Source organism: Desmodus rotundus, chromosome 2 (assembly GCF_022682495.2).
Source record: "Desmodus rotundus isolate HL8 chromosome 2, HLdesRot8A.1, whole genome shotgun sequence".
Classification (NCBI taxonomy): domain Eukaryota; kingdom Metazoa; phylum Chordata; class Mammalia; order Chiroptera; family Phyllostomidae; genus Desmodus; species Desmodus rotundus.
In genome coordinates this window covers 163883404-163910397 of record NC_071388.1, presented here as the reverse complement: position 1 = coordinate 163910397, position 26994 = coordinate 163883404, and the positions used below count along the sequence as shown (strand labels likewise).

The following is a 26994-nucleotide window of genomic DNA, read 5'->3' as shown; positions in this document are numbered from 1 at the left end:
CTTCCTCTCTTGCCCCATTCCCTGACTCTGTGAGGTGGGGACATTCTTCCTTCCCCTTCTCTTATCTCCTCCAGGAGCACACTCTCTTCTCTGGTTCTTTCAAAACAGATCCTGATGGCACATGGACTCAGAGCCTTACTCAACCAAAAATAAATTCCTCTTCCTGGAGGACACAGAGGGCTGTTTGATGTTCAAATTCTCCCCAAAGAGGAGGGAGAGGGTTTGCCACTGAGTGCAGCACAGAAAGGAAAAAGGAGACGCTTTCTTTTACATACAAAGAATCCATACATCTCTCACCTGCCACAACAAAAAGTGAGGCCAGAACTTGGCAGTTGGGGGGGGGGGGAGTTCTGGGAGTTCTGGCCCCAGATCACAGGGACTGGTCCCTGCTAGGGGAGAAGGGCCGGCGTGGACAGTGATGGGAAGTCAGTCCTGGGATCACAGGCAAGGCAGGATCCCAGCCTAAGAGCCACTGATTGGAGCTTAGTGAAGCTGATGCGTTACAGGCTCTAAAGGCCTATTGGGGCAAGTCCTGAATCAAATGGGATTTTGATCGATTGCGGGGCTATGTAGGTCTGTGCCTCATGGTGTTTTTCCATCTTCGGGTGAGATTGGACCTCTACACTGCCCATGCTCTTTCCCTTGCCTGGAATGGCCCATGGCCCCTCACTCTCCTGGTGGATAGTATTCATCCACGTCAGACGGCCCTCCTCCACTGTGTTTCTTGGCCTCTGATACGCTGCCTCCTCGTGTTGCATCGGAACTTTATGTGTCTTTTTTTACTAATCATTCTGCTTCTTTCTCCTTGAGTAGACCATGGCATCTTAGGAATGGAGTGAACATCTTTTCTTAGGTTTCAGTACAAGCTCTATGATCTGGAGAAACTTTCAATCATACTATTTTTAACATTTGAAATTATTCTAAATATACTTCATAAAGCTGATGTTTAATGATGATTTAGAATTGAAGCAGGGACACTGACCTAGAGGTATTTCATCAGACTCTCCCAGGGGTTCCTGCAGTGCCCTGTATCCCCCTCACAGCACTAACCACGCTGCATTGTAAGGCCTGTTTACTTCGGTTCCGCTCCAGACTGGGAACTCGGGAACCAACCGACTTCATAAATACAGGCACAGCCTAGTGCGGTGCCTACTGTAGAGTTAGGGATGCACCACCTGTGTGCTGAATTAAGTACAATTGAATGTAGACGTCTCCTAAGGGAGCAGGTAGAGTTGACTCCTCGGGGTCTAGTCACTGAAATCTCCCGCGTCCACCTTTGAGACAGACGTCTAGTGTGGTGACAACAACGTGCCAACAGCAACCGTGACTGTACCAGTCATTGTCATTCAGTGTTTCCTATTGCCAAGCACTGTGCTAGACTCCTCAGCTGTACTGCTTCATTTAGTCCTCATAACAACCATGCAACAGTTTTATTACTGTCTACACACAGGACGTCCAACCTTTTGGCGTCTCTGTGCCACACTGGAAGAAGAAGGGTTGTCTTGAGCCACCCATTAATTACATTGTGACACGTAAGCACAAAAAATTTTCATAATGTTTTGAGTAAATTTACGATTTTGTGCTGGGCCGCACTCACAGCCATCCCGGGCCGCATGCGGCCTGTGGGCTACAGCTTGGACACCCCGGGAGAACGCTCAGTCCAAGCCTTACTTCCGTCTCTTGCCCACGGCCGCTTGGCAAATACGTATCGGAGGTGGGATTAGACCCAGAGCCTATCTGTTGTGAAGAATTCTCTAGGCAACTGCACGTTTAACTTAACACATACCTTTAAGAGAAAACAATTACTAAAAGAATTTAAACCATGCTTTCAGTAACATCACTGTGTAAATTCTTAACAAATCCAAACCTTTTTCTTGGAGGGTAGTATTATTAGTTGGATGTTTCGTCACCTGTTGGCTGTGAATTTTTCCCCCGATATTTTATTATGAAAATTTCCACACACACAAAGATCAAAAGAATTACGCGGCAGACTCTCATCAGTCAGTGGTTTTTCACCTCCTCGGAGAACCCTTTATCCTCCGCCTTCCATTCCTCAACTTTGTACACCACCCAAAGCCAGCCCAGCTTCGAGTAATTCACTGCTGTTCTTGCTGTGGGGATAACGTTTGGAGCAATGGTTCTCAAACTTCAGAATTGCCCGGACGGCTTGCTAAGCACAAATAGAGCTTCTGATTCAAAATTTGCATTTCTAACAAGCTCACAGGTGATGTCGATTTCCCTGACCTAAGGTTCACATTTTGAGAATCGCTGGCTTTGGAAAGTTCTCCCTGCAAAACACAAGAGACGTTTTGCTCTAGACCCAGACAGAGCACAGCTGTGTGCCTAGGGGTCTCCTTAGCCCCTGCCGTTTTTCAGTCTCATGGGCACCGTAACCATCTAACACACCACAGCCTCCTCCTAGTGGTTCTAGGAAGCTGGCTCTCCAACACGCGTGTTGATGCCCCGACACGCATTGTGCCCGGGCACCGCACTTATGGTCATGTTTTACATTCCTACGCTGGGTGTCCCTTTGATTTTCCTTTCTGGCCTATTTTTACTTTGTTTTATTCTATGTTTTTGTAGGGATCTTTGAAACCCACCATAAACATTTTTGGGAACAAAGCAGATTACGTATACACCACTATCACCAGCAGGAACAAAATAACACTTCGATATACCATATTGACTTAACTTTAATAAGAAAGAAGTAAATTTTATAAGAGGAACATTTTTTAAAAGAAACATTACTTCAGAGTGCCCACCCGCTGAGGAGCCATGGGCTTGATGAACAGCTGTTTTACACCTGACCTTAGCCGAGAGGCCAAGAGGCGATGAAGAGCATCCATTTTACATTAAAGATTCCACACATCATCGTCTCTTAGTGCCGATTCTCTTTCACATTGTATGCGGCCTTTCAGGTCATCGTGATGTGCCTGTGGGAGGTGGATTAATCTTATAATCTTAATTTAAACAATCTTCTTTCATAAAGAAACTGCAGAAAACATAGAGCTATATAAGCAAATATTACAGCAACTGACATGGGATATATGTATGTATTTAAGAAGAAACGCTCAATACCTTTCTTTAAAAAACTCATACGGAATTGTTTTTAATTTAATTTTAAATGTTATGTGCTGGGGCGGAAAAAAGACAGTGTTTTAAAAATGACCTGTTTTTGTTGAAAGGCAGGATTCAAATTTTCAGTGCTGCTAAGGAGAACTACTTCATTGATAAATATAAGCAGTGAGGGAGTATTAGAAATACCAAAGCGCCAGGTTCACAAAGCCAGCCACACAGGAGAAAGTGTCTCTGTTTCAGAGGGGATGGTCACTACGAGGTTTCCTTTCCTTTGGGTTCTCATCAGACAAGAAAATACGTGGGAACCACACTTTCCCTCAAGGCTGCGGTTGTTGCATGAAAGACCCCAGAGGCAGGTCCTGAGATTACTGGGAGATACTTCTAGATAAGACTGCCTCACTCGAATAGCTCAAACAGAAATAAAAGAAAGGCCGTAAGATTTTAACTTCTGAAAATCACATGGAAAGAGGTTATAGAAGTTTTATTTTCCTATTAAGAGATTCAAAGTAATAGGTCTACTCTAAGTCAATCAAGCAATAATTGAGAATTAAAGGTTAGTAAGGAGGGGGGCATGTGGTACTTAGAAGTTTGTTGTCTTTTAACTTTTCACTCTTTTGAAAAAAATATTTCATTTAATGTTTAGAGAGTGGAGAAAAAAGGGAAAAAGAGAAGGAGAGAAACATTGATAGATTGCCTCTCACATGCCCCCAGCTGAGGACCTGGCCCACAACCCAGGCATGTGCCCTGACTGGGAATTGAACCAGCGACCTTTTGGTCCACAGGCTAGCGCTCACTCCACTGAGCCATACCAGCCAGGCCTCTTTCTTTTTAAATATAGTGATTATTGACTACTAGTCTTCCTTGCTTTTATGCCCATAAACAAGACAAATATACAAAATGCCGTCTGTCTGGTCTAGCCATGTCATGGGAAGCTTTGCTACTATTTAGGTGAAACTTAGACATTCACGGGTACAGATCCCAGGAGCAAACAGCCCGTGGCAAGTTCTCCAACCTGAGTGTACATAAGGATCACCTAGGGGTTTTGTCAAGCTGTGGAACCTGTGTTAAACCACACAGGAGTCAGAAGAAAGCTGTGGACCCCCCCCCCCCCCCCCGCCAATCGCACATAAAGACATTGAAGCCAGTTGGCATGCGTGATTCAGGGACCTGATTTCTGCTCCAATGGGCATGCTCGAAAACACTGCAGGGGTGTCCAACCTGTGGCCCACAGGCCGCATGCAGCCCAGGATGGCTGTGAATGCGGCCCAACACAAAATCGTAAATTTACTTAAAACATTATGAGATTATTTTGAGATTACATGTTGCAACGTATTTAATGTGTGGCCTAAGACAACTCTTCTTCCAGTGTGGCCCAGAGACCCAGAGATGCCAAAAGGTTGGACACCCCTGCTGGAGTATAAAGTGACTCTAAATAGTCTGGGGATTCATATAACTGCAGAGAAGAGGAGTTGACGGTAGGAGAAGATAGGAATGAGTAAATGGAAGTGAAGTTGTAATGAAGATGCAGTTTGAATTTCTATTGGCACAGTGAAAGAAAACGTTCAAACCCAGTGGGAGGGCGTGGGGATGGGGGAGAGAGTGGGGGAAGGAGGGTGAGGGTAGAGTAATTTGAAGCCATAGAGGGAAAGATAAGAATAAAAATAATAAATTTCTCAGCAGGCCACACTGAGCCCTTTGAGGCGTTTAAATAGGAAGTGAAATAATAAAAATAGTATGGGCTGAGTTAAAGGGACAAAGTCTATGTTTTAACATATAAACATATATTATGTTTATTATATATTTTAATATGAGAGAGTAGGTCCTTATTACTCTCCTTTTAAAAATATTTCTTGGCAATTCTTGGGCATTTACATTCACTCCTAATGTTCTAAACTTTACTATTTCTGTATATAAATTTAGCCCATGAGCTGCAGAGTTTAATCATCTCATTGTTGTATGCCTGGCCCCAGGAACACGGTGTGGATCCTCGTGTCACTGACACACATGGCTCCAGGTGGCTTCAGAGTCCTTTGTAGCTTCTCGGGTTTTGTACGGGCTGCAGACATGTTGGACCAGTGCCTTCCCTGTCCGCTGACAGCCCTCAGGCTTATTCTATAGTCAGTTTTGAGTTTAGAGATTTTCCCAAATGGATTCTTCTAAGTAAGGACCAAAACATTGTCCCCTCAAATGGATCCAGGCTGCTCATTATCAAGATGGATTTAGAGGCTAGTCATTTGGATCCAAATCCCAAGCACTGTCCAAGGTGCACCCAAGAAAGTCTGCATTACACAGGAATGGAGAACCCTTGGGCTTGGCCGGGGCCCACTTTTAGAAGCAGTGTAGTGGTTAGGAGCCAGCGTCTAAAACCAGACTCCCCAGGTTCAAACTCACTTCTGCCAATCACACCTGTACAGACTGGAACAAGTTACCTATCATGTTTCAGTTACCTGAGCTGTAACACAGGACTGAAAACATTCCCTACCTCTTAGGGCCCTAGGGAAGACCAAATGCGTTAATAGGCAGGAAGTGCAACAACAGTGCCAGCAAAACAAAGAAGTTTCCTTCCAGTCTCAGGTCTGCATTCATCCCAGAACCCTCAAGTCCCGACTTCCGCCTTTGTCAGGACGGGTGAGTGGGTGGGCTGGGCCGGCACAGTCAGTTCTCCAGTGAATTGCTGGGGCCGGGCCACCGCCCACTTTGTTGTTTCTTTCCATTTTCTGAGCATCACAAAATGTAATATTCATGTGTCAAAGGACCCAGGATTGTATTTTAACATTTTACAGCCTCTTTGTGAAAGTCCCTTTTCAATGTTAGAGGAGGCAGTTTTATGACTCACTTTGATACCCACTTAACTATTAAGACCCAAACAAAGAAGAGGAACGGTCAAAGGGTATCAGGTACTCCCAGCCGGCTAGAGTCCTACTTCCTGAACATTATTCAAATTAGCTCCTGCACTCATGATTCTGTGTTTTCATTTATTGCTGCCGTAAAGTAAGTGGTTCTTTTATCCAAATGTTATTTCCTGGCTATTAATTCAGTAGTTATTTGGGATTGTAGCACCCTCTTTGATTTAGGGATATGGTACCTTATAAATATTTAAAAGTTGAAGACTGACACTTGAAGAAATTGACTTTGATTTGTTTTGTTAATATCCTATGGCTGGAGTAATTGTAGGTTTGGAAGACACGGTCCCATTCTCTACTTATCAGAAGAGATAGGGAGCTTCTGTGTCCCTAACAAGGAAATTTGGCAACGGAAGGCTCTTCCCAAATCTTTTGCAGACTAGACTTCCAGAACACATACTCCTCTTTATTCTTCCTAGTTTTCTCCAGAAACTGCTCTTGAATTCAGAGATGTGGATGCAAACTATGTATGTGCCTCAAAATAGCTAAAAATGTTCACTCCTGAAAGTTGGAACTTTCTCTGCATCTGCAAGTGCCAGCAAAGGTTTACAACAGGGCTCAGGGTGATCTATAGACTCCTGTGATTTAACTGTGGATCAATCAACCTATTGGGGGGGAAAGACAAGGTCGCTAAGGATGGGTCTTGGTGAACCAGAGGTCACCCTACATTTTTCAACCTAATGTTCTTATTTCCTTTCCATTAACATTTCATAATGAAAAAAAGCCTATATTCTTTAATTTTTAAGATAATTAAGTGAATTTAGTGCCTGTGAAGGGTGGAGGATTTATAATAGCATCAGGGGATACACTATTAATAATGCACACGGCAGGGGCCACCTGGGGAGCTGCAAGCATGCAGTCTGCATCTGCACTGTGCCTGCTCCTCCACCTCAGGGCGCTCCACCCCCTTTGCCAGACTCCTCTGAGACCAGAAGCACTTGTGTTCTTCGCGGGCAGAGCTTTTTCCCTCTTGGAAAATGGTTTTCTGGTTGTGTTTGAGTCTGAATTCCAACAAGTTAAAACAGCTCATCCTAAGTACGTGGCATTCTCTGTGTGCAAAGCCCGGAAACATGTGATGAAAACAGAAAGTCACTCTGGAACTTCCCTAAGGGAAAGAAGCCTGGCATCTGCCTCTGCGATCGCAGGCAGCCTAGCAGGTGAGGCCGGGAGTGACGCGAGTGGCAAGCCCTGGCCTCAAGCAAGAGAAAGAGGCCCACCTTGAAGCCTCTACTATCTTAAAATGATATATTAAAGGATAAGCTGATTAAAAAGGGACTAAACCATCAACAGATGGTTGGATAAAGAAATGTAGTTTATGCATACAATGGAATATTATTCAGCCTTATAAAAGAAGGAAATACTGTCATGTGGTACAACATGGATGAACCTTGAAGGCGTTAGGCTGAGTGAAATAAACCAATCCAAAAGTCAAATCCCGGGTGATCGCACTTATGTGTGGTAACTAGATTAATAAAACCACAGAAACAGGAGAGCGGAAGGGCTGTTGCCAGGGCCGGGGGGAGGGGAAATGAGGGGTCGTTCACTGGATATGAACTCTCACAGTTACGCAGGATGACAAGTTCTAGACCTTGGGCAACAGTTAGCACACAGTTAACAATACCAATCTGTGCAGTTAAACGTTGTTAAGAAGATACGTTTGTGTTCTGTTTGTTACCACAACTTTTAAAAAAGAGACTAAAACAGTGTGAAGAGAGTGCAGTAAATTATGAAGGAGGAAGAAGATGTCAATCAGATGTCAGTCATTAGCACCCTCAGAGAGATAAGAGACGGTGTTGATCCATGAAACAAAATTCGGATGCTATTTGAAAGAAAAAAATTAAAAAGAAGTACCCAGACAAGTAAAGAAGAGCCTTTCAAAATAAAAGATGTGGTATTAAATATCAATGACAAAGAGATAGAATATTTCCTAGGAAATAGAGTAAAAAGAAAAAGAAATGAAATATAGAAGGAAAAAGAAAAAAAAAAGCCAGGCCAAAGATCAAATAAAAAGAATTTCAGAAAGATAAACGGCAAACATTTCTTTGAGTTCATCAAAGAGAGTATTTTAAATTTCTTACTACAATTAAAGGACTTGATTTTCCAGAAAAAAAAAAAAAGCATTCCAAAGCACCTAGGATCATAGGGGAAAATAAACTCACATCCAGCATCTAGACACATTTTCATTACATTTCAGGCATCTGGAAGCAAAAAAGAAGATCCTGCAAAAATGGTCCAGGAAAGGGAGTCATTTTGAAGGATTAGGATTCTGAATAGCTTCTGACTTCTCAAAATTAACTAAAGCTAAAGAGGAATGCCTTCCAAATTCTAATGGGATTATTTCCAACCTGGAAATCTGTACCTAGACAAATTATCAATCAAACGTGACCATAATAGGAAAACAATTCAGACGTGCAAATTTCCCTGCCGCTCACTTTGTCTTGGGAAGCTGTTAGGGGATATGTCTCACCAAGGTGAAGAGAAAAGCCAGGAAAAGAGAAAGACGTGAGATACAGCAATAAAAGAGAGATGAAGACACCCAGAAATAGGGTGAAGGAACACCCTAGGAGGAAAGCTAGGAATCGGACATAGAAGACTGCTGGTCCAGATTGCAGAGGCTCTGAATTAGGAAGGGAGAAGAAAATGTCAAGGAGAATTATCATTAACATCATCAGAGAGGTAGATAGTTCATCCATGAAACAAAATTAGGATGCTATTAAAATTTTTTTCAGATGAGACTTAGATAATTGGTGGAGAGTATAGGAGCTGAATTAGTGATAAGTACATAGAACACTAAGCACACATTTAAAAAGATCATTGTTGACTCTGCAAACTACAAAATGCTGTCAAGGAAAGGGAAATAACCATATTAAATTTAATGACTTAGCTATGAATATCTTTTACATAGCCGTGATACTGTAACCCTGAATATTTCTCTAAACGAAGTTATTACATTATTATAGGGTGGGGCAAAAGTAGGTTTACAGTTATTAGTGTGGAAAATAATACTACAGTAATGAAGAAATAATGATACAAGAATAAACTCTGTGTTTTGCGCATGCACGACTGTAAACCTACGTTTGCCTCACTCTGTGCACCGGGAGGTGAGAAGGGTTAGTATACAAGGTCACAGGCTGACCGATAAAGGGTAAAACAGTTTAATCTTCATCTCCAATGTCGGGAAGTTAAGTACTTCAAACAAAATAAAAAATAAAATCACAAGCATCTTACTTTGCCGAATACAAAGAAGAAATGCACCTTCTGGGTAAGAAAAAATTGGGGTACCAGAGCAGTTCTGTGAGTGTGTGTGTGTATCTGGACTTGCAGACCTAATTTACTCTTAAAATTATGTGTATGCATAACTTTGATCTAAAATATTTTTAAAGTGAAAAAACAAATTAGTGACGTGTTTAGCATAAGGCCAGGAACTTCGAATAAGGACACTCACAAAAGGACTATTTCACGAGCCTTACCATTTTAATTCGAAGGAGTCAGGTTCTGCAATAAACATGTTAATATATTACGATGATTCACTGAAGGATAAGCTGATTAATTTTTAATGAAAATAACCAGTCTGCAGAATGTAACTTGTCTTGTACTTTATGTATTAGTTCATTGTTCTTTCACGTTCTGTTTGGACGTTAGCCCAGAAAGGTAAACTCCTGTGGAGGAAGGAGGAGGTGGGAAGAGAAGATTGATTATATGGTTTCTGGGATGCTTAGGGTCACCCGAGTTGGACTTCATTGCTCAGTCACAGTAGTCCTGGGTGTTAGTTACTCCCTGGGTAATTCACACCCAGGGAGAAGACTAGGACTATGAAAACAAGATGGTTCCTGATAATCTGAAAACAGAAATGATTCTCTTACCAAGATTGGCCCAAAGGATAGGGTAAACTCAATGAAATCAGCCAAAAAAACATAATTCCCAAAGGGTTTTTTTTGCCTTTAAATTTGTGTGAGACAATTGATTGACAGCTAGCTAACGAGTGTTTTGAAAACACTGCATACGGCTGTGAAACCCTCCATATCCAGGGGTTTCACACGTGAGGATTAAAGCAGATGGAAAATACTGGAACAAAAATGTTACATTGTTGCTGACATGTACTATCTACGTAGGCCTACCATGGCTGCCTCTGTACTTAACGTGCACAGACTTTTTTCTCTTGTAGTTATTCCTTCAACAGTCCAATATAACAAGGATTTACATTTTATTAGGTATTATAAGTAACCTAGACATGCTTTAAAGTATATGGGAGGATGTATGTACGTTATATGCAAACACTATGCCATTTACATAAGGGACTTGAGCATCCGTGGATTTGGGTATCCACTGTGGTCCTGGAACGGAATCCCATGCATATGAAAGGATGACTTTATGTATCACCAGTATTGCAATTACGTTAAAGTTATTAAATGGTGTATAGAGAATGAAGCTAAACAATATTGCAGTGTATTCCTTCAGTGAGGCATATGCTTAAACTAACCCCACAAATATCTGTTTTACTAAGAAAACACATTTTGCAACAGAGATGCGCCATCTGATCTTTCTGCCCTTGTGAATATACAGAACGTGTGTGACAGAGCATGCGCACAGCTATAGCACATAAGAACACAAGAAACGAAGCAAAGCAGTAGACTCCCATGTCCTTCTCCTGAATAGCAGCAATTAGAATTCACAGCTGTTGGCTGCCCAGATGTTGCTTGCATTTAGTGCTCTGTGGTATGTGTCAGAATACTCGTATGTTGTATGACTGTGGTTTCAGTAAACTAGGCAGCTTTGTATTCTAAATTCTGCAGACTAGCTCCAGTGTGTGTTTTTGCTTCAGATTAGCTTTCCCCTCCCCCCTTCCTTTGCTTGAGGCATCTGCAGTTCAGAAAAAAAAAGACATTTCCAGGTCAGAGTTTAGCTGTACCAGAGTGTAAGTGAGGTTAAGCTCTGATTTATGTGGCTCGTCTGATAAACGGGAGAGGAGAGCAAGATGAGGGGTTTGGAAAAGGTGGTGAACTTGGCTTGACCTGGGTCTTTTGCCTCTGTAGGCAGCCAACATTCCCTTGGTGTCGGAACTTGCCATCGATGACATACATTTCGATGACTTTTCTCTGGACGTTGATGCCATGATTACGGCTGCCCTTCGGATGTTCATAGAGCTGGGGATGGTACAGAAATTTAAAATTGACTACGAGGTAAGACCTTCTGCCTTGGGTGATTCCAGGAGCACAAGCGGGAAAACGTAGTAGCCACTCCCAGCCTCAGGTTTCCCAAACACCGACTAGAGATGGTAGTACTTTCCTCGCACACTTCATGGGATTTCACCGTAGCAACCCTAGGAGGTGTTTGTGAGGGGCTTTGAATCGTGAGGACTGCCCCGACAGGAGGCCTCGTTGCAGTAATGGCTCACTGGGCACACACACAACAGCCTGACAAGGCCTTTCCCTTCCCTTTGCAGACACTGTGCAGGTGGCTTTTAACAGTGAGGAAAAACTACCGAATGGTCCTGTATCACAACTGGAGACACGCCTTCAACGTGTGCCAGCTGATGTTCGCACTGTTAACTGTGAGTGTGTTTGGTGAGGGTGAAAGGTCCTCTGTCACTTGTGGGGTTCATTTTGCATTGGAACCTCCTACCCACGTTATGGGAGTGTGTGTTTCCACGACAATGTCTGGGCTTCACAGCTGTAGCACCGCTGATGTCTTAAAGCAGGCGTAGTTTTAAATGACTCCTGTACTTGAGTCTCTTTTCAATGTTTTTTCTTGGGGAAAATGTGTATGTATAAATGAAACTGCTTGACCTTGCAAAGTAATCTGTTTACTGAGGATATGGGGCTGAGTAACCAACAAAGAGATCCCTGGATAAGACTGGCTGGTGGAAAGCCAAAGTGGGGGCGGATGTGGGAACAGTACCCATGGGACGTGAAAATCCTGAGGAAATGGTCTCTGGGAGAATGCCCAGGGTGCCAAGGGAAGCCAAGGGGAGAAAAGAGTAGGACTGAATGTTCTCAGGGTGTAGGAGGGCACTAGGTTAACAAGCTCTGCTCCAGGGGCTGTAACCAAGAGATGGTCTTTTTTTTTTTTTTTTTTTTTTTTTTTTATGGAGATAGCTTAGGGCAGCTTGCCAGAGGTAAGCCTTGGAATTTAATCTAAAAGCAAATGTTTGTGGCAAAGATTGAAACAAAATTCTCTATTCATCTCCATTTGCTGGCAAGAAAAAAGACTTGTTTTGGCCTGATTTTCCACTTAGACTGTAAAGCTATCATCTAATAAATATTTCCTGCTTTAAATTTATTGATTTCTTTAGCCTCGAAGTTATATATCATACATGTGTGTATATATGTGTGTGTGTACATGTGCATAAACATATTTACTATACAAAAGAAAAACAGAACACAAGTTTTGGATTCACATAACGTAAACCTAAATACCTTATATTTCTGCACCCAGATTAAAATTTGAATGCCAAATGGCACACATTTTCCTTTGGTCCAAATGAAAGATTATTCTCTTTCTTCTTCAAGAAATTACCTGCCACATTCTCTGCCTATTAAAATTGTACTCATCCTTTAAGACATTGATCTAAAACCAGTTCTTCCATGAATTCCTCTCTCTCCCCAAGCATCCATCAGTAATTATTTACTTCTCTGAACTATGTCTGGTACAACACGCCTTTCTTTCTGCCATGTATTTTAAGCTGCGGTCTGTTATTCTCCTATAGAGTAGGCTTCTTAAAGCTGAAGAAATAATTTCTTGTTCTTTCAATAATTTTCACTTATTGGCTCAACATTTATTTATTGAGAGCCTCATCAGCACCTTGCATTCTATCATGTGCATAGTCGATTTTCAGCAAATGCGTGTTTCGATTGACTTGGACTCAAATGTGCATACAATACAAGAAGATGGGACCAAAATGTCTTCACTCAAAGACTTGTTTTTGGATCTTTAACTGCCTAAGGAACAAGCAGACTACCCTGGAAAAACTGGACTGGCCCCATGCTATAACACACACTGCCAGAGCAGTCTGCCAGTCACGTGAGGATGAAACATGCTTTGAGCTATGAGCCTTAATTGCTCAAATGCCAGTGTTGCTCAAAATAAGTACATAAATAACCAACCACTTTCATATCAGATCTCAATAGATAAGGAATAACTTTCTGTGTGCCAAGTTCATGTGTCTGGCATACAGAGGACATTCAATAAAGAAAGTATTAACCTATTATTTTGGAGAACCTATGGATTTATAGTGAACTGCCAAAATAAGTACACAGGAACCTTTTTCAGTGAAAGGAAAGGAATGGCCATGGCATGGTGAGTTAGAGATGTCCAAGTCAGAAACAGACTTTTATGGCAAGCCTTAAAGTGGTCGGGATGGGGGCGGCTGGCAAGAGTGGTGGGATTGGGGTGGGCGCTTAGGAGTTAAAGGAAATGCATACCCAGTTGTCTCAAGTAAATGTTCCTGTAAAATGGACCATCTCGATCTTTTTCAAGAAACTGAAGAAAGCAGAACTCTCAAGCTCTGTCACCACAGTGACACAGTGGGGGAACTCAGGCTGCCAGAGTATTATAAGGGTATCGTTATTTTTGCAAGTGTAGTCAGCAAGCTTGAGGAGTATCACTGTTTGAGAACATTTGGGTTTTGTTTTTGTATTAATGCAAGCGCAAGAAGAGGAGAATTTTCTATGAAAGTTCTCTTGCCAGGGGTGGGGGTGGGGAATGGGACTTGTGAAATGAAAACATGACTTTGGAAAGAATACGTTGGTCAATGTTATTTCTTTCTCCCTCACATTGAATTGGATAGCCACATCTGGAAAAAATATTATTTTCTGCTCATTAAATTTTGCTGAACTTGGCTAAGGGTTACAATAGGTTGAAAATGTCAAGTTTGTTTTTTCCTAACACAAGCAATCCCTTCCTCAAACTTGACCGTGGACAATCTAGTTAATCTGAATTTTTTAACTAAGAAAATAATTATAGAGTTAACAAATATTACTTGATCAATAAAGAAAAATTGAATTTAATTCATTCATCAATTTTAACCTCAGCGTATGGAAAAATGATAACCTTCCCATGAAAGGTCACTCCTGAAGACAGGGTCTTTCATGTTATGTTCTCATAATTGATTCTGTTTAAATACTAATTATATCATACTCTATTTCCATGTGTTGAGATAGAGCCTAAAATCTCTATTAATCTGAAAACAAACAAACAAACAAATAAATCACAGTATACCAACCGCTGGATTCAGCCTGAGTTTCAAAGCCAAGAAAGCATGGCGCATGTGTGCTGAATTGTCCTCTAGATGGCGCTCCAAGGCAAAATTTCCCAGTCAGTTGCCCGGAAAGGGAGGAGTAAAAAAAAAAAAAAAAAACAACAACAAAACCCCCACCTTCCCTTAAAAGGCTTCTTTTCTTCTAGGACAGGAGATACTGAGGCACACTCCCTCCCCCTCCCGCCCCCCCCCCCCACACACTCTTTTCTTAAAGAGACACCAACAAAGCCAGTCCGTACAGAAAGGGCCCCTCCTGTTAGAAAAAAACCTGTATTGTGACTGCATCCGAGCTCTCCGAGCTGTTAGTGTGAATAATAAGGCAGTTTGTGTGTGACCTGACGTCTCTGGATGTGTCCTTTTTAAGCCCATTGTCTCTGGCAATGGGAAAATGCGTAGCTCTGTGTCATTGTTGAGCAAATTATGACACTATGTACAGCAGGAGGAGCGAATTATAAATACGCATACCAGCTTCCTAACGTTTAAACCCTAAAGTCATTTCAAACACAGAAAATAAACTTACTGACTTGGATTATGTTCTGCAAAAGCATTCAACCTAATGTCTGAGTAACAAAGTGGTTTTGTTCATTTGGAAATTTGAAAAAGAAAAAAAGAAACAACTGCTTTTTAGGATAGGAAATGTTCTTTAAAATGGTGGAAATTTAGTTCACCGGGAACCCTGTTAATGACATTTATTCCATGCCTTCGGCCTTAAATTCCAGATTTTTTTAAATGAAAGCTTCAACATTATTCTTTGCTTCTAAAGAGATAGTTAGGTTTCTGACATTTACCAAATATTTTTAATTCCTCCGCGAAACAAGAGTATCTAGTGCAAGTCACTATTTGTGGTTAAAACAAAGAAAACACCCTGCAGAGCAGGAATAATTATACAAATTCTCTTCATTTATGGGTGCTTGGAGAATAAATATTCCATCAAGCACACACACAGTGGAAGGTATAAACACGTGTCTTCTGCGCACAATGTGGGCCACATAAAGGCAACGGGCGTGCTTTTGTGTGCGCTCTGTAGAATGAAAGGCGGGTGCCAGTGCCGAGGCTGCGGAGACATTTTTTGGTTTTGTAAATGATGTATGAGCACTGACAGATTTCCCAGGGGGGAGACGGTTTCCTCAAGAGTCCGTATTCTTTACTATCCCATAAATGTACTCATTAGCACTTTGGGTCGTGCCCTGCATCCTGTAGGGCTCCATAAAGATTCGTGGAAAAAAGTGGATTCAGTTTAGGGTAATATTATTCAAGGAACCATGTTGCTCAGTGTCCAGTTTAAAAAAAAAAAAAAAAACTCTAAAATGATAAACAACTGCCACTGCTAGAAATCTTGTTCTTCGCATCACACGAAGGTTCAGCTAGGGTTCATATGGAATATTATGATCTTGCAGAACCCGCTGAATATGAAAGGAGAAGTGCACGCGATCACATTAAAATTCATGGTGGTGCCGGCCGCGTGGCGCTGGCGGGGAGTGGCGGTTAAACACTACTAATAACCGAGTAGCACAGACACACACTGACACCCCCTGACACTTACTGGGGGCTTCGCAAACCTTAAATGTGGAGGGAGCATGTTTAAGTGCATATTTGTGTTGTCGACAAGGTTATTTTCACAGATAAGCCAAGCCGTTTTATTGATCATTCAAACTAGAGAGCAGAAGGGACGTTTAGAGAGAAAAATCCGCCCTGTTCCCCAGCTTGAGGATAATGCGCTGTCTCCAGTCTGCCGTTTTCAGGCAAGTCCTTGATTTCTGAGGCAGCAAATTTCTTCTGAGGGATCTCAGGAGCACGGCAGGAACTCCTCCCCCTCCACCCCCCCCACCCCCCGCTGCCCCCGCACCAAGAATAGAACCAGTGGAATTTTAAACTACATTATTTTATCAATAACCAGAATCTTAATTTCACCAGAAATATAATTTTTTTGTAGATTGCAACATTGGAAGGTACAAAGAGAGCTATATGTTTCATTCTATAACTGACTATAATAAACAAACAATGATCATATTTGTAATCATCAAAACATCATTTTACATTGCATTTCCTTATCAGTGTAAATGGTGACTAGTTATATTTACTTTTAAATAAATGGCAGCATTATCATAATAATACAGGAAAATCTGTATGTTAGAAAAACTAATTCTTTAATCTTCATGTAGGAAAGATTGATTTCTCGTATAACTTCAAAAATGGCAAACTTTTAACTTAGGAAAGAAGTGATTTTTAATGTTTTTGCAGAACAGCAGCACAGGGCACTATAAATTAACTATGGAGCTAATAAATTGGAATATAGTGTTTAAATTATATTTAAGACTCTTGCTTTTTAATCTTTTAAGAAGGTTTCTATTTTTATTCTCTCTGGCCACCTCTCAGAGCCCCAATTAGGCACTCCATGCTTCTAGCTGACATTCCTTTATCCACATTTATTTTATAAAAAGAAAAAGGCAAAGCCGCACATAATTAAGAACCAACATACAATTGGGCAGAAGGATAATCCAATCCATTTCCTCACACAGGAGAGTAGCCTCCATAACTCACTTTAAGCGCTGCCATTTGTGAGTTATGGGTCATTCCCTTTCTAGTGAAAATAAATTCTCCTGCACCATCAGCCAGAGCTGAGTATTTTTCTTAGGACATGTAAATTGTAAAACCGTATGAACATCATCATGTCTAGCATTTCGGCAAATTCTCAGCTCTTGCTCACGGACACAGGCTCGTAAGGAAATGTATGTGGTTTCGGGACTGGGGCTGCCTAGTGACAGTATAGGATTTTTGATTAAAGGGAATTTATTCTTGAGATTTTTATGGTGTTGGTAAACTGCTTAATCCGTCGCTTTGTGGTTTATGACGCTAGCCGAGTCCGTCAGGTCAGGGAGATCCGGCAGCAGAGCCACGGTCGTTCACCACAGCCTCCACTTACCACGGCTTATGACTTAGGAGTGGCGCATTCTGGGGGCTGACACCTGGCGCCTGAGGGTCTCAAGCTGGGAGCTTTAGAAAGTTTTCATTTCTCATGAGTCTCATGATTGATTTTGGCTGAAGGATGGCTAGTAAAAATTTGGGTAGGTTTTGAAGAGGCCTTATATTCTTGAAATTCTTCCACCTGGCCTCTCGTGGCGCTTGGAGAGGGCCGTCTCTCTGCGGGGTTAACGTTGACCAAGCGGTCTGTTTCATTTTCGGTACTCAGCAAGCACGTGTTATGCCTATATATATATATATTTATGCACACATACACATACACACATCCAATATATATGCTGTATATATTCAGTATATATTCAATATAAATATAGACTATATTTCTAGAGATGAACAAAACATGCCTTCTTTGTCCTCAAAAAAATCATAAAGCACATATATTCTTAGTCCTTAGAATCTAATACGCATTTTCTTTTGTTTCTTTTTGAAATGCAGTAGGTATGCTGCATACATAGAGCCGTGTTTATTGTATTGTCTACATTGAAGAAGAAACCTTACATTTTACATCTTATTATGATATTTACCCTGAAATTTTTAAATATCATTTGTATAACTTTTTGTACATTTTGTCAAAAAAAAATGAGACAAGAGGTATATTGAACGTTTTTTATCTGACCACGTCAGGACTTCTTGAGAAAGAAATAAAGTGCATTGACCAACGCCAGAGGTTTGCTTTGAAATATTCTAGCAAACAAACAAAGCAATGAATGTGAAAATACAGATGAAACAAGACTGGCAAAACGTGGACTCGTGCTGAAGTTAGGTAATGAGTATGTGGAGGTTCGTTATAGTATTCTATGTTGTCTATGCCTTTGACTTTCCAAGACAATTTTTTTTTAATAAAAATTAAGTCATGGAAATGTTTTAAGAATAACAAAATAAAATGGATTAAAATCAATCCGATTTTTTTATTCACACATCATTTCTTCAACATGTGTAAGTGTACCAGATACACCATTAAGTTTTGCCGCCTGGCCGTTCTGAGACTTCCGTGGGCAAGCATTCGCAATATGATTTGAGGTGGAGAGATAAGTATGTCCAAAATATTACTTAAGTTTTTCAAGTCGATAATAAGTGCCTTCAGGAGCTTCTGGTTTTAAAGAGAAAGTATTCAAGTGTAGACTGTAAGGTGTTTTCAACTCTGAGCTCACTAAGGAAAAGACCATTGTACACTTAAATCGTTATTTAATAAATGCCAAATCAATATTTGACCACAGAAAGACACGCAAATTTGGTCAAAAGTATCCCACTGCCAGGGACGAGGAGACAGAGCGCAGCTGCCTCCTGTTGGCGTGCTGTGGTGAGGACGACACGCAAAGACGGCGCTGGACGGTGGCCCCTCAGAGCTGGTGTTGGGACCACAAAATGGGACTGGAGTGCCTCTCTTTCAGCCCAGCGGACCCAAACATCAGCAGACATACATTACTGTAAACACCAAGGGGGCGGGCCATAAAATCTAGATGCTGTGGTCTGTGTGGAGGGTTTTATGCATAATAGAGGATCGTGTTATGAACACTTGTCCTTCTCTTCCCTGTGCTTGCTTCACACACCCTCTCTGATTGGCAAAGATAGAGTCCTTTTGTAAAAAGAAGTTGGGTTATTGCATCAAATAATATCAATTTATTTGTAAGCACTCTTGGTAAGCAACTGAAATCTGCTTCCGTCTTCAACTTGATCAAGTCCTCTGCCTGAAATCATTGCTTTGGGTCATATCGAATAGATCGATACCCACCGGCCTGGCCCTAGGATTTAGATGGTAAGAGGTTGCCATTCCATCTTCAAGCAAACAAAACAGAGTGCCCAGAACAAGCACGCCGGGCTGCTGGGAATGCCTGTGGAGCCCACACTTGTGCCTGAACAATTCTCTCACTGCTCCCGTCTGCTCACATCGGGGAGATGTGCTGCCTTGGGAAGGAGGCCGAAGGCACTCTTCTCGCTGAGCTCTCGGCCCTTGTCACGAGATTGAAGTTTCACAGACAGACCCCTCGTGTGAAGGACTGCGATCCCGCAGCGCTGCCCACCGGAAACTGAGAAATCCCAGAATTAAATGCTTGCTTTGTAATTGCTGCCTTTCATTGCCAAGCTCACACCACTTCCAACCTGATGTCAGATCGGTTGAGATGTGATGACACAGACTAGGGACATGCTGTGCAGATTCTCGTAGAGGAGGCACCTCTTGAGAAACGTTCTTCAGAAGGCCTCAACACGGTGTGAGTGTTCTCTTTGCTCTTCCTATCCAGAAGAAGGAGAAAGATGAAGGGGAGAAGAAAGACTACAAAAGCCTGAGTTCTCCCTGAGCCTTAGCCAGGGCACTGCACTGCCTGGCCATTGCATCCTCAGAATAACATATCAGAGCCAAGAACCTTCTTTGGTTTGGGATTTCCTGGACCATGAGGAATTTCCCGTACATCACTGGATTCCCTTCCTCGTAGTCTGCCTGCCACCTGCCAGATCTCAGAATCAACAGGATGAAATCAAGAAATCCCTCATCATTCAGTACCTCCAACAGCCACGTTCAAAAAGCAATGTGAAGGCAGGATTTCTGGCATCACTTTCTCGGATTCCCCGGAGTCTATGGGTGTGGCATAGACACACCCGTGACAAAGGGATTAGTCCACGATGCATCTTCTCAGAACAAAACAGGAGCAGCTAGCCACTTTCACCGTTACTTTCTTCCACAAATGGGAACCCATGTTGAGATGGTGTCTCCCTAGAGAAGGGTGCTCTGTGGCACTGTTCTGGTTGGCTTGAAGTGTGACTGGACTGTGCCTGCCACGGGGGCTAGATGTGCCACAGGCCTAGATATGCCTGTCTCCCTCGGCGCTCTGTTCCGAGTGTCTGAATGGAGCACATGCTTAATAAATATTTGCTCAATGAGTAGATGAATGAATAAACATTTTTCAGGATGTCACTATTTTATTCTAAGCAAGGGTAGTTTGATGAAATGAGTTTATTCTTTTTTCCCTTAAATCCTCACCTGAGGATATGTTTATTGATTATGAGAGAGAGCGGAATGGGTGGGGAGAGAGAAACATTGATCGGTTGCCTCCCACATGCTCCCAGCCAGGGATCCAACCTGCAACCTAGACATGTGCCCTGCCTGGAATTGAACCTGCAAACTTTTGGTGTATGCAACTATACTTCAACTAACTGGCCACCCAGCTAGGGCAACTATGGGTTTATTCTTTACGAAGAATTTACACAGTCAGTATACATTATAATGAATAAATGTTCTTTATGGGAATTTTGGACACAAAGGAAAACTTTTTAAGTCCCCTGTGGTCCCACTACTGGTAACATTTTGATGTACAGCCTGATAGTCTTTTTCACGTGTATACTGAGACGCTTGAAAGTTGGGATGTTACCTACGAATCACTACATCTTTCTTTTCTCAGTTACATCTCGATGCACCAGAGGCATTTTTAGGCTCACAGGTCCAGTGGCTCTGCAATATCAGCCCCTTACTAGTCAAGAGTAACATCCTTCATGGAATAAGCATGCACCAGGTGATTCTTGAAAGCCCTATTACCTAACAATCCATCATCACAGGAGTGTTTAAATGCTGCACAAGTGCACCTACAGCTCACCTTAGCAGCCGAATACCGCAGTGTGTGGAAACCAGAGTCAGGAGCTGTGTTGCGTGGGCTCTGAGCCCACCTCTTTTGCATTCTAGCAGTGTACTCTAGTGCTCCCCAGCCTCGCGTGCAGAATGGGGACGATAAGAACAGTATTGCCCTCAGAGGGTTCTGGTAAGGATTAAATGAGTTGATGTTTTTGAGTATTTAGAACAGTGCCTGGCATATACTAAGTGCTATAGAAGTGTTAACTATTATCAGTATCATTCTTAGTCTCGCTTTTCAGATATAACAATTGCTTGGTACATAATCACCGAAAAACATTTTTGTTAAGTAAACCTACAAAGCTTCTTATAGCACCATCTAGTGGTGAAATTATGGCCGTTGGTTTTTACACATATTTAAGGATCCTACAGAGGCTCAAAGCAACGGCTGTTTTTCGCTGGCCATGATATTCTTCTGTTCACCAGCTTTGAAATAGGGGTATTTCTTAGCTGGTTCAAATTTTATGTTGACTAAATGATAGGAAATTACTGGGTAGTCTAGGGGACCCTATAAAGCAATCTTACTGTTTGTGTCCTTGGCGTTCCAGTGATTATATGCTACAGTGAAAGTCTGTAGGGGCAGCGGTATCCCAGCGTATGTTTTAGCTCAACAAAGGGCTGTTGGAGGCCTTCTCAGAGGGTACTCAAGGGCTTCCCTGCAGACAGACCATGGGAATTAGGTCTACATGTCCTGACAGTCTCTTTATCCAAATATATTATATTCACCAATTTACGTTTCTGATGGTGGACCATGAAGGAACACAGGTGAGAAGATAGATTAAAATAAATTTAAAAGATATAATTTTATTTGAAAATAAAGAACAAAATAGAGTCACACATAGAATAAATGCATTAAAAATGCTTCCTGCTGCCACTCAGTTCTCTTTTTGCTCCCTTGTGCATTTTATTCAGTATATCCTTTTAAATTTTCTTTTTCTTTTTCAATTACAGTTGACAGTCCATATTATAGACTATTATTGAATGACAGACCACATTCAGGTGTACAGCCTAGTGGTTAGGTATTTGTATGACTTGCAAAGTGCTCACCACCCAGAGTTATCAGAATATCACAGACTACATTCCCTGTGCTGCACGTTACCTCCCCGCGACTATTTTGTAACCGTCAATTTGCACTTCTTAATCCCCTCACTTTTTTCACCCAGCCCCCCAACACTCCTCTCATCTGGCAACCCTCAGTTCTCTGTAGCTCTAAGTCTGTTTCTGTTTTGTTTATTCCTTTATTTTGTTTTTTAGATTCCTCTGTTCTCTTTTGCAAGTATATTGTCTTCAGCAGGCGGTTGACTTTTTCTCCTCGATGCAAATATAGGTTGGAATGGATAGGACTGGATGGAAGATGGGGGAGGGTGGGGAGAAGCAAAGGAACACAGTGGCAGGTGGATGCTCCTCAGGCCTGATGACTCTCAGAAACCATTTATGAGGCAGCCCTAAATCACATTCAAGAGACAGGTGCTGCTTCAGTAACTCAGGTATCAAAGTCGAGAGAGGCGAACCTGTTCTGTGTGACTGGGTGGGTGCTGTACTTCAGGGCTTCTTTATTCTGAGGACTCAGAGGTGGGCTCCATGGTCTTCGAACAGTATAATTTCATAGAAAAATTTCTAGGAAGAGGGTTCATGGCTTTCATCATATTCTCAAAAGTATCCATGATACAAGCAGTTTAAGAATGAGATGCTGGACTTTCAAGAAGGGGCCAGAGTGGGAAGGAAGATGGCTACATAGAGCACTATGATAAAATATTTTCCATCATGTTATATAATGAGTGGTAACTGATAGCTTAAAAATAATTTGGGATTTTTATCTTGAATGTATTAGATGACACTCAATTATACCTTTTCATAAATTTCTAGTCACATTAGCTTAGTTTAACATTATCCCATCCCTGTTCTTACGGTTTTAGTTTATCACCTAGTTCTCATCAATAGCACGTTCACAGGCAGAATCTTTCTAAATTCCTGTGTTGTTTCATTGCTGTTTACAGCTCCAATTTCCAGGGCATCATGAATAATTGTTTCACACCCGATAGACCGTCAGGACTTACTGAGCATTAGCAAGATCCAAACCCGGCTAACTGACTTACAGTTTCAAGATGACAGAGAGGACAGACATAGACATTTATATCCCCTTTGCCTTTCAAACCCACTCCCAAATAACAGGGAGAACAAGGAATAGAGAAAATTCTACCTTTCATGGACCCATAATAGATGAAGGCAGAAAATGGAGGGAGGATGGTTCACAGCTTAGCAGAGAAGAGGAAGGGCCAGCCCAAGTGCCCTTCAGGTAAGTGGGTACAAGCAGGGGGCCCGTGAGAAACAATGTCCCCCAGAAGCTGCCAGAGCTCAGGAACTGGAGGCATCAGATGCCACAGAAATAGGGGGGGGGGGTGAGAGGGCAATGGAAACTCTGAGTCCCCAAGGCCCCATCCCCTCTCCGTGTGGTCAGAGGGACACTCTCCCCCTCCCCTATTCAGGAAGCCAGAGTGTTTGCTGGGGAAACTGAACCCCAACAAAATAAGAGAATTAAGTGAAACTCTATATCCTCAAAGGTGAGAAGCTACATTTTGCTTTCTCAGAACGCCAACAGCTGTGTTTATGCCATGTCCAAACAAGAGACTGGAAAGTCCAGCAGAAGCGAATGTAGAGCCTGACACATGGGGGATCTCTAGCAAAAGACCAGCTGTCCCTCTGCTCCCCCTGTGGTAAGGGCCCAGCCACTGCAGACACCAGGCTCACACAGGGCTACCTGGTGAGCACTGTTATGCTTCACTCATGTGAGTGACCTACCCGGCCCTTGGGGAAACCACTCAACACAGAGAAAGAGAGCACAGAGGAAACAGGCAATCAGGGAGCAGAAACAATTTCAGAGGAATTATAATAAATATCCTCACAAAACAAGAGACAATAATGCATCCTTGAGAGAAGAAAAGCGTGCTATTAGAAAAGGCACCGTAGACAAGAAAATATTTATAAATTAAAAATGTGGTTACTCCTAGAAAGTAAGAGAGAAAAAGTCAATATGGGCAAAGGGAATGAACAGACAAAACAAGGAAATCAATGCAAGAAGTCCAATGTCCACCCAGGTGGAGTTGTAGTCAAATAGGTCAGGAAAAAATGGTGAAGAGAAAATTATTCAAAAAAGTATAAACGAGAATACTATACTGAAGAAAAGGCTGATCAAGCAAAATGGGGGAAAAGTCCCAAACCAAAACAAATCTTTGTGAAACTGCCAAACCCCGGGGACAGAGGATTCCAAAAGAGGGACGATCAAGTAACGCTCAAAGTACTGGGAAGAAGAATGACGTAGTTCTCTAACTTCGGAACTAAGAAAACAATGGAGCAGAACTTCAAAATGCTCAGTGAAAATGTTGCAATGAAAATTGTTAGGCAAGCTAACCAATTGTGTAGAAGAATAGATTAAAGACATTATTAGTCATGCAATTGTCAAAAAAAGTAACTCCCCTAGTGTTAAAAAATGAACACCCTCTCCCGTGAAGCTTCTGGCGGATATATTCCGCAAACAGGGAGTAAGTGAGGAAAGAGGTATGGGGTGAGGAGGTAGGAGATGGACCCTGGGAGACAAAGCTGGCAGCAGACAGAATCCAGACCAAAGAGAAGAGCCAGGCAAAGGCAGGGAGTCCCCAGGACAGGGAGGGATCTAACAAGAGTTGTGCCTCTTTGCAGAACTGTGTGGGGTGTGAGAAGACTTAGATGTTCAAGGAAATCTTAACTCCAGGAAATGAAAACATTTACACAAGAAACAATTACCAGATACTAGGTAGCTCTGCAGTGACAGTGTGTAGAGTGATGATGCAGTGACTGTTTACAGAGTCTTGCAGCCCTGGCCCTGTTTCCTCACCTGTACCTGCGGATAATAATACTTCCCATTCCCCACGTCTGTTAGGAGAATGAAATAAGTCGAACAGCATCAGAGCTCATAGAACTGTGTCAGACACACAGGAAGGAATACATAAGCACTTGATGAATAACTAAGTGTTAATAATATAAGAATCTATATAGAAACGTGGTATAAAATACCTACCAAATTAGATAAAGAAGACAATGAATGGAAAGTGGTCACCTTTGGGAATCTAGTTAGGAGAAGGATGAGGAACGACTGTTTTTGCTTCTAAGTCTCTTAAAAATAATTCATATTTTTAAAAACTATTGCAGGTAGTACTTTAAGTAAAATAAAATTAGTTTAAAACCAACAGCCAGCTCCAAAGTTTAGTGAAAGCACACACAGCTTTGACATGGGCCGTCCCTCCCGTCCCAGACACTTTATTCATATTCCCATTTACAGCGCACATTACATCGCATGTCTTTCTAGATGTAGCAGTGGACCCAATGTAAATTTTAAAATTAAAATTTTCAACACAGGAACTTATCATTTAGTTACTTCCTCAATAAAAAAGTAATTAATTAGAAAACGAACTTTGCGGGGCTGTAAGAGAAGTGTCATGGCTACTAGCCCGTGACCTGGCTCGGGGGAAACACCCATGAAAAGGGGAAGCAGCTCAACCCCGCCTGGCCTCTCCTCCGCCCTCTGATAAAGGTTTCCGTGTAAGTAATCCAGTGGGAGCCTCACAAAATAAAAGGGGGGAGACGTGCAGGCCTTGGACTAAGAAAATGCACAGACTTGCTTTTTCAGAGGTCTGCTTGCTCTTCTGAGCTAACGAAGGGACAGCAGGAACCGAGGAACCGTTGCTGCTTTGGGTGGTGCAGTGACCTCGCCCTGCCCCCAAAAGAAATCACACACCTACGCCCTGCACCTGCGAGATGCCCCGAGGGTAATGAAACAAAGAATCCCAGTAATGCTTCACCTGATCCTCAGTCTGGGTCACCAAATCCTCTGCCAAATTCTCGTCTTTAAGACATGCTCTGCTTTACTATCTGTAAGAATTTGATTGGTTCTTCAAGCTAACTTCTAGAATATTACAAGATAACTTCTAGAATATTATCAGGTAACAATTTCAGTACTTCTAGGTTGCTTCTTTTAATACTAAGGGGACCCTGGCCAGGCTGCTCAGTTAGATGGAGCGTCATCCCATGTACCAGAATATTGCGGGTTCGATCCCCAGTATGGGAGGCAACCGGCAGGTGTTTCTATGGCACATCGATGTTTCTCTCTCTCTCTCTCCCACTTCCTCTCTCTAAAATCAGGAAACATATCCTCGGGTGAGGATTGAAAATATATATTAAGGGGATTAACGGGTGTTTTTTGCTTTCATTTGAGCGGTATCTGGTGGGTACAACATTCAGTTCTAAATTCTCAGCCCCTCTCCCCTCCCACTGCGCGTGCGTCGCTGCGACGTGGACTCGCAGAGCACATTTTACTTTGGGCCCCTGTCAAACTGTCACTGTATCTGGAGAGTGCAACCTCTTCTCTAAAAAGGGAGCAAAATGGTCTGAACTCTGTTCTGGTGGGCCAGCGTGTCTCCGTGTGGCACCGCGATAATTTATCACTGCGGGGACCTTAGTCTGTGCAAGTGACCACTGTCGTCTAAGGGGGTGGCAGTGCATCATTTCCTTAAATGATGTGCGAACGAAAACAGAACTGATGATTGCTCAGCAAACAAACCTTATCCATCCTCCGTGCCCTGAGCTGTGACTGCTGCCATCTTCTCTCCTTCCCAGACCGCCGGGTTTCAGGAGATTCTGACCGAAGTGGAAATCTTAGCGGTGATTGTGGGGTGCCTGTGTCATGACCTCGACCACAGGGGAACGAACAATGCCTTCCAAGCTAAGTAAGTGTTCTAACTGTTGTTATTTTAATGCATTTGCCTTTCTGCCCAGAGCCAAAGGTGACAGATGCTAAAGAGTAAAGCATTAATTTCTGGCATCCGAGGCCAAGGCCTCGCAGGCCTGGGCTCCCGTGTCATGGGGCCCATCCATCTTTATAATTCCCTATTCTTCTTTTAATTGCAGATTTGCCCTTCATGTCATGCTTGTTGATTTGGTCTGTCTCTGTTGACCTCAGTCCGATAACAAAGCACGGATTTTAAAGCACCTGTTTTGTTTTTTTTTTTCTCCCAGAATATTGGCTTTCATGGCATTTTAAGCTTTTTGGACTCTCTACTCTAAAATCTTGTTTTGAGACAATTAAAAGAAAATTGGACTGAGGACATTGTAAATGTTATGAA

The 26994-nt window shown here is 42.2% G+C and overlaps 1 protein-coding gene across 3 annotated transcripts in view; it reads left to right on the top strand.

Annotated features, from left to right (window-relative positions):
• PDE11A (phosphodiesterase 11A) overlaps positions 1-26994 on the top strand; it is a 316746-nt gene that overhangs the window by 213007 nt on the left and 76745 nt on the right. For all 3 annotated transcript variants that reach the window (XM_024561537.3, XM_045196309.2, XM_045196313.2), the window contains 3 exons: positions 11015-11161; positions 11425-11532; positions 26489-26598. In XM_024561537.3, the coding sequence (XP_024417305.2) occupies positions 11015-11161; positions 11425-11532; positions 26489-26598 (365 nt within the window). The remainder of the gene's footprint in view (positions 1-11014; positions 11162-11424; positions 11533-26488; positions 26599-26994) is intronic.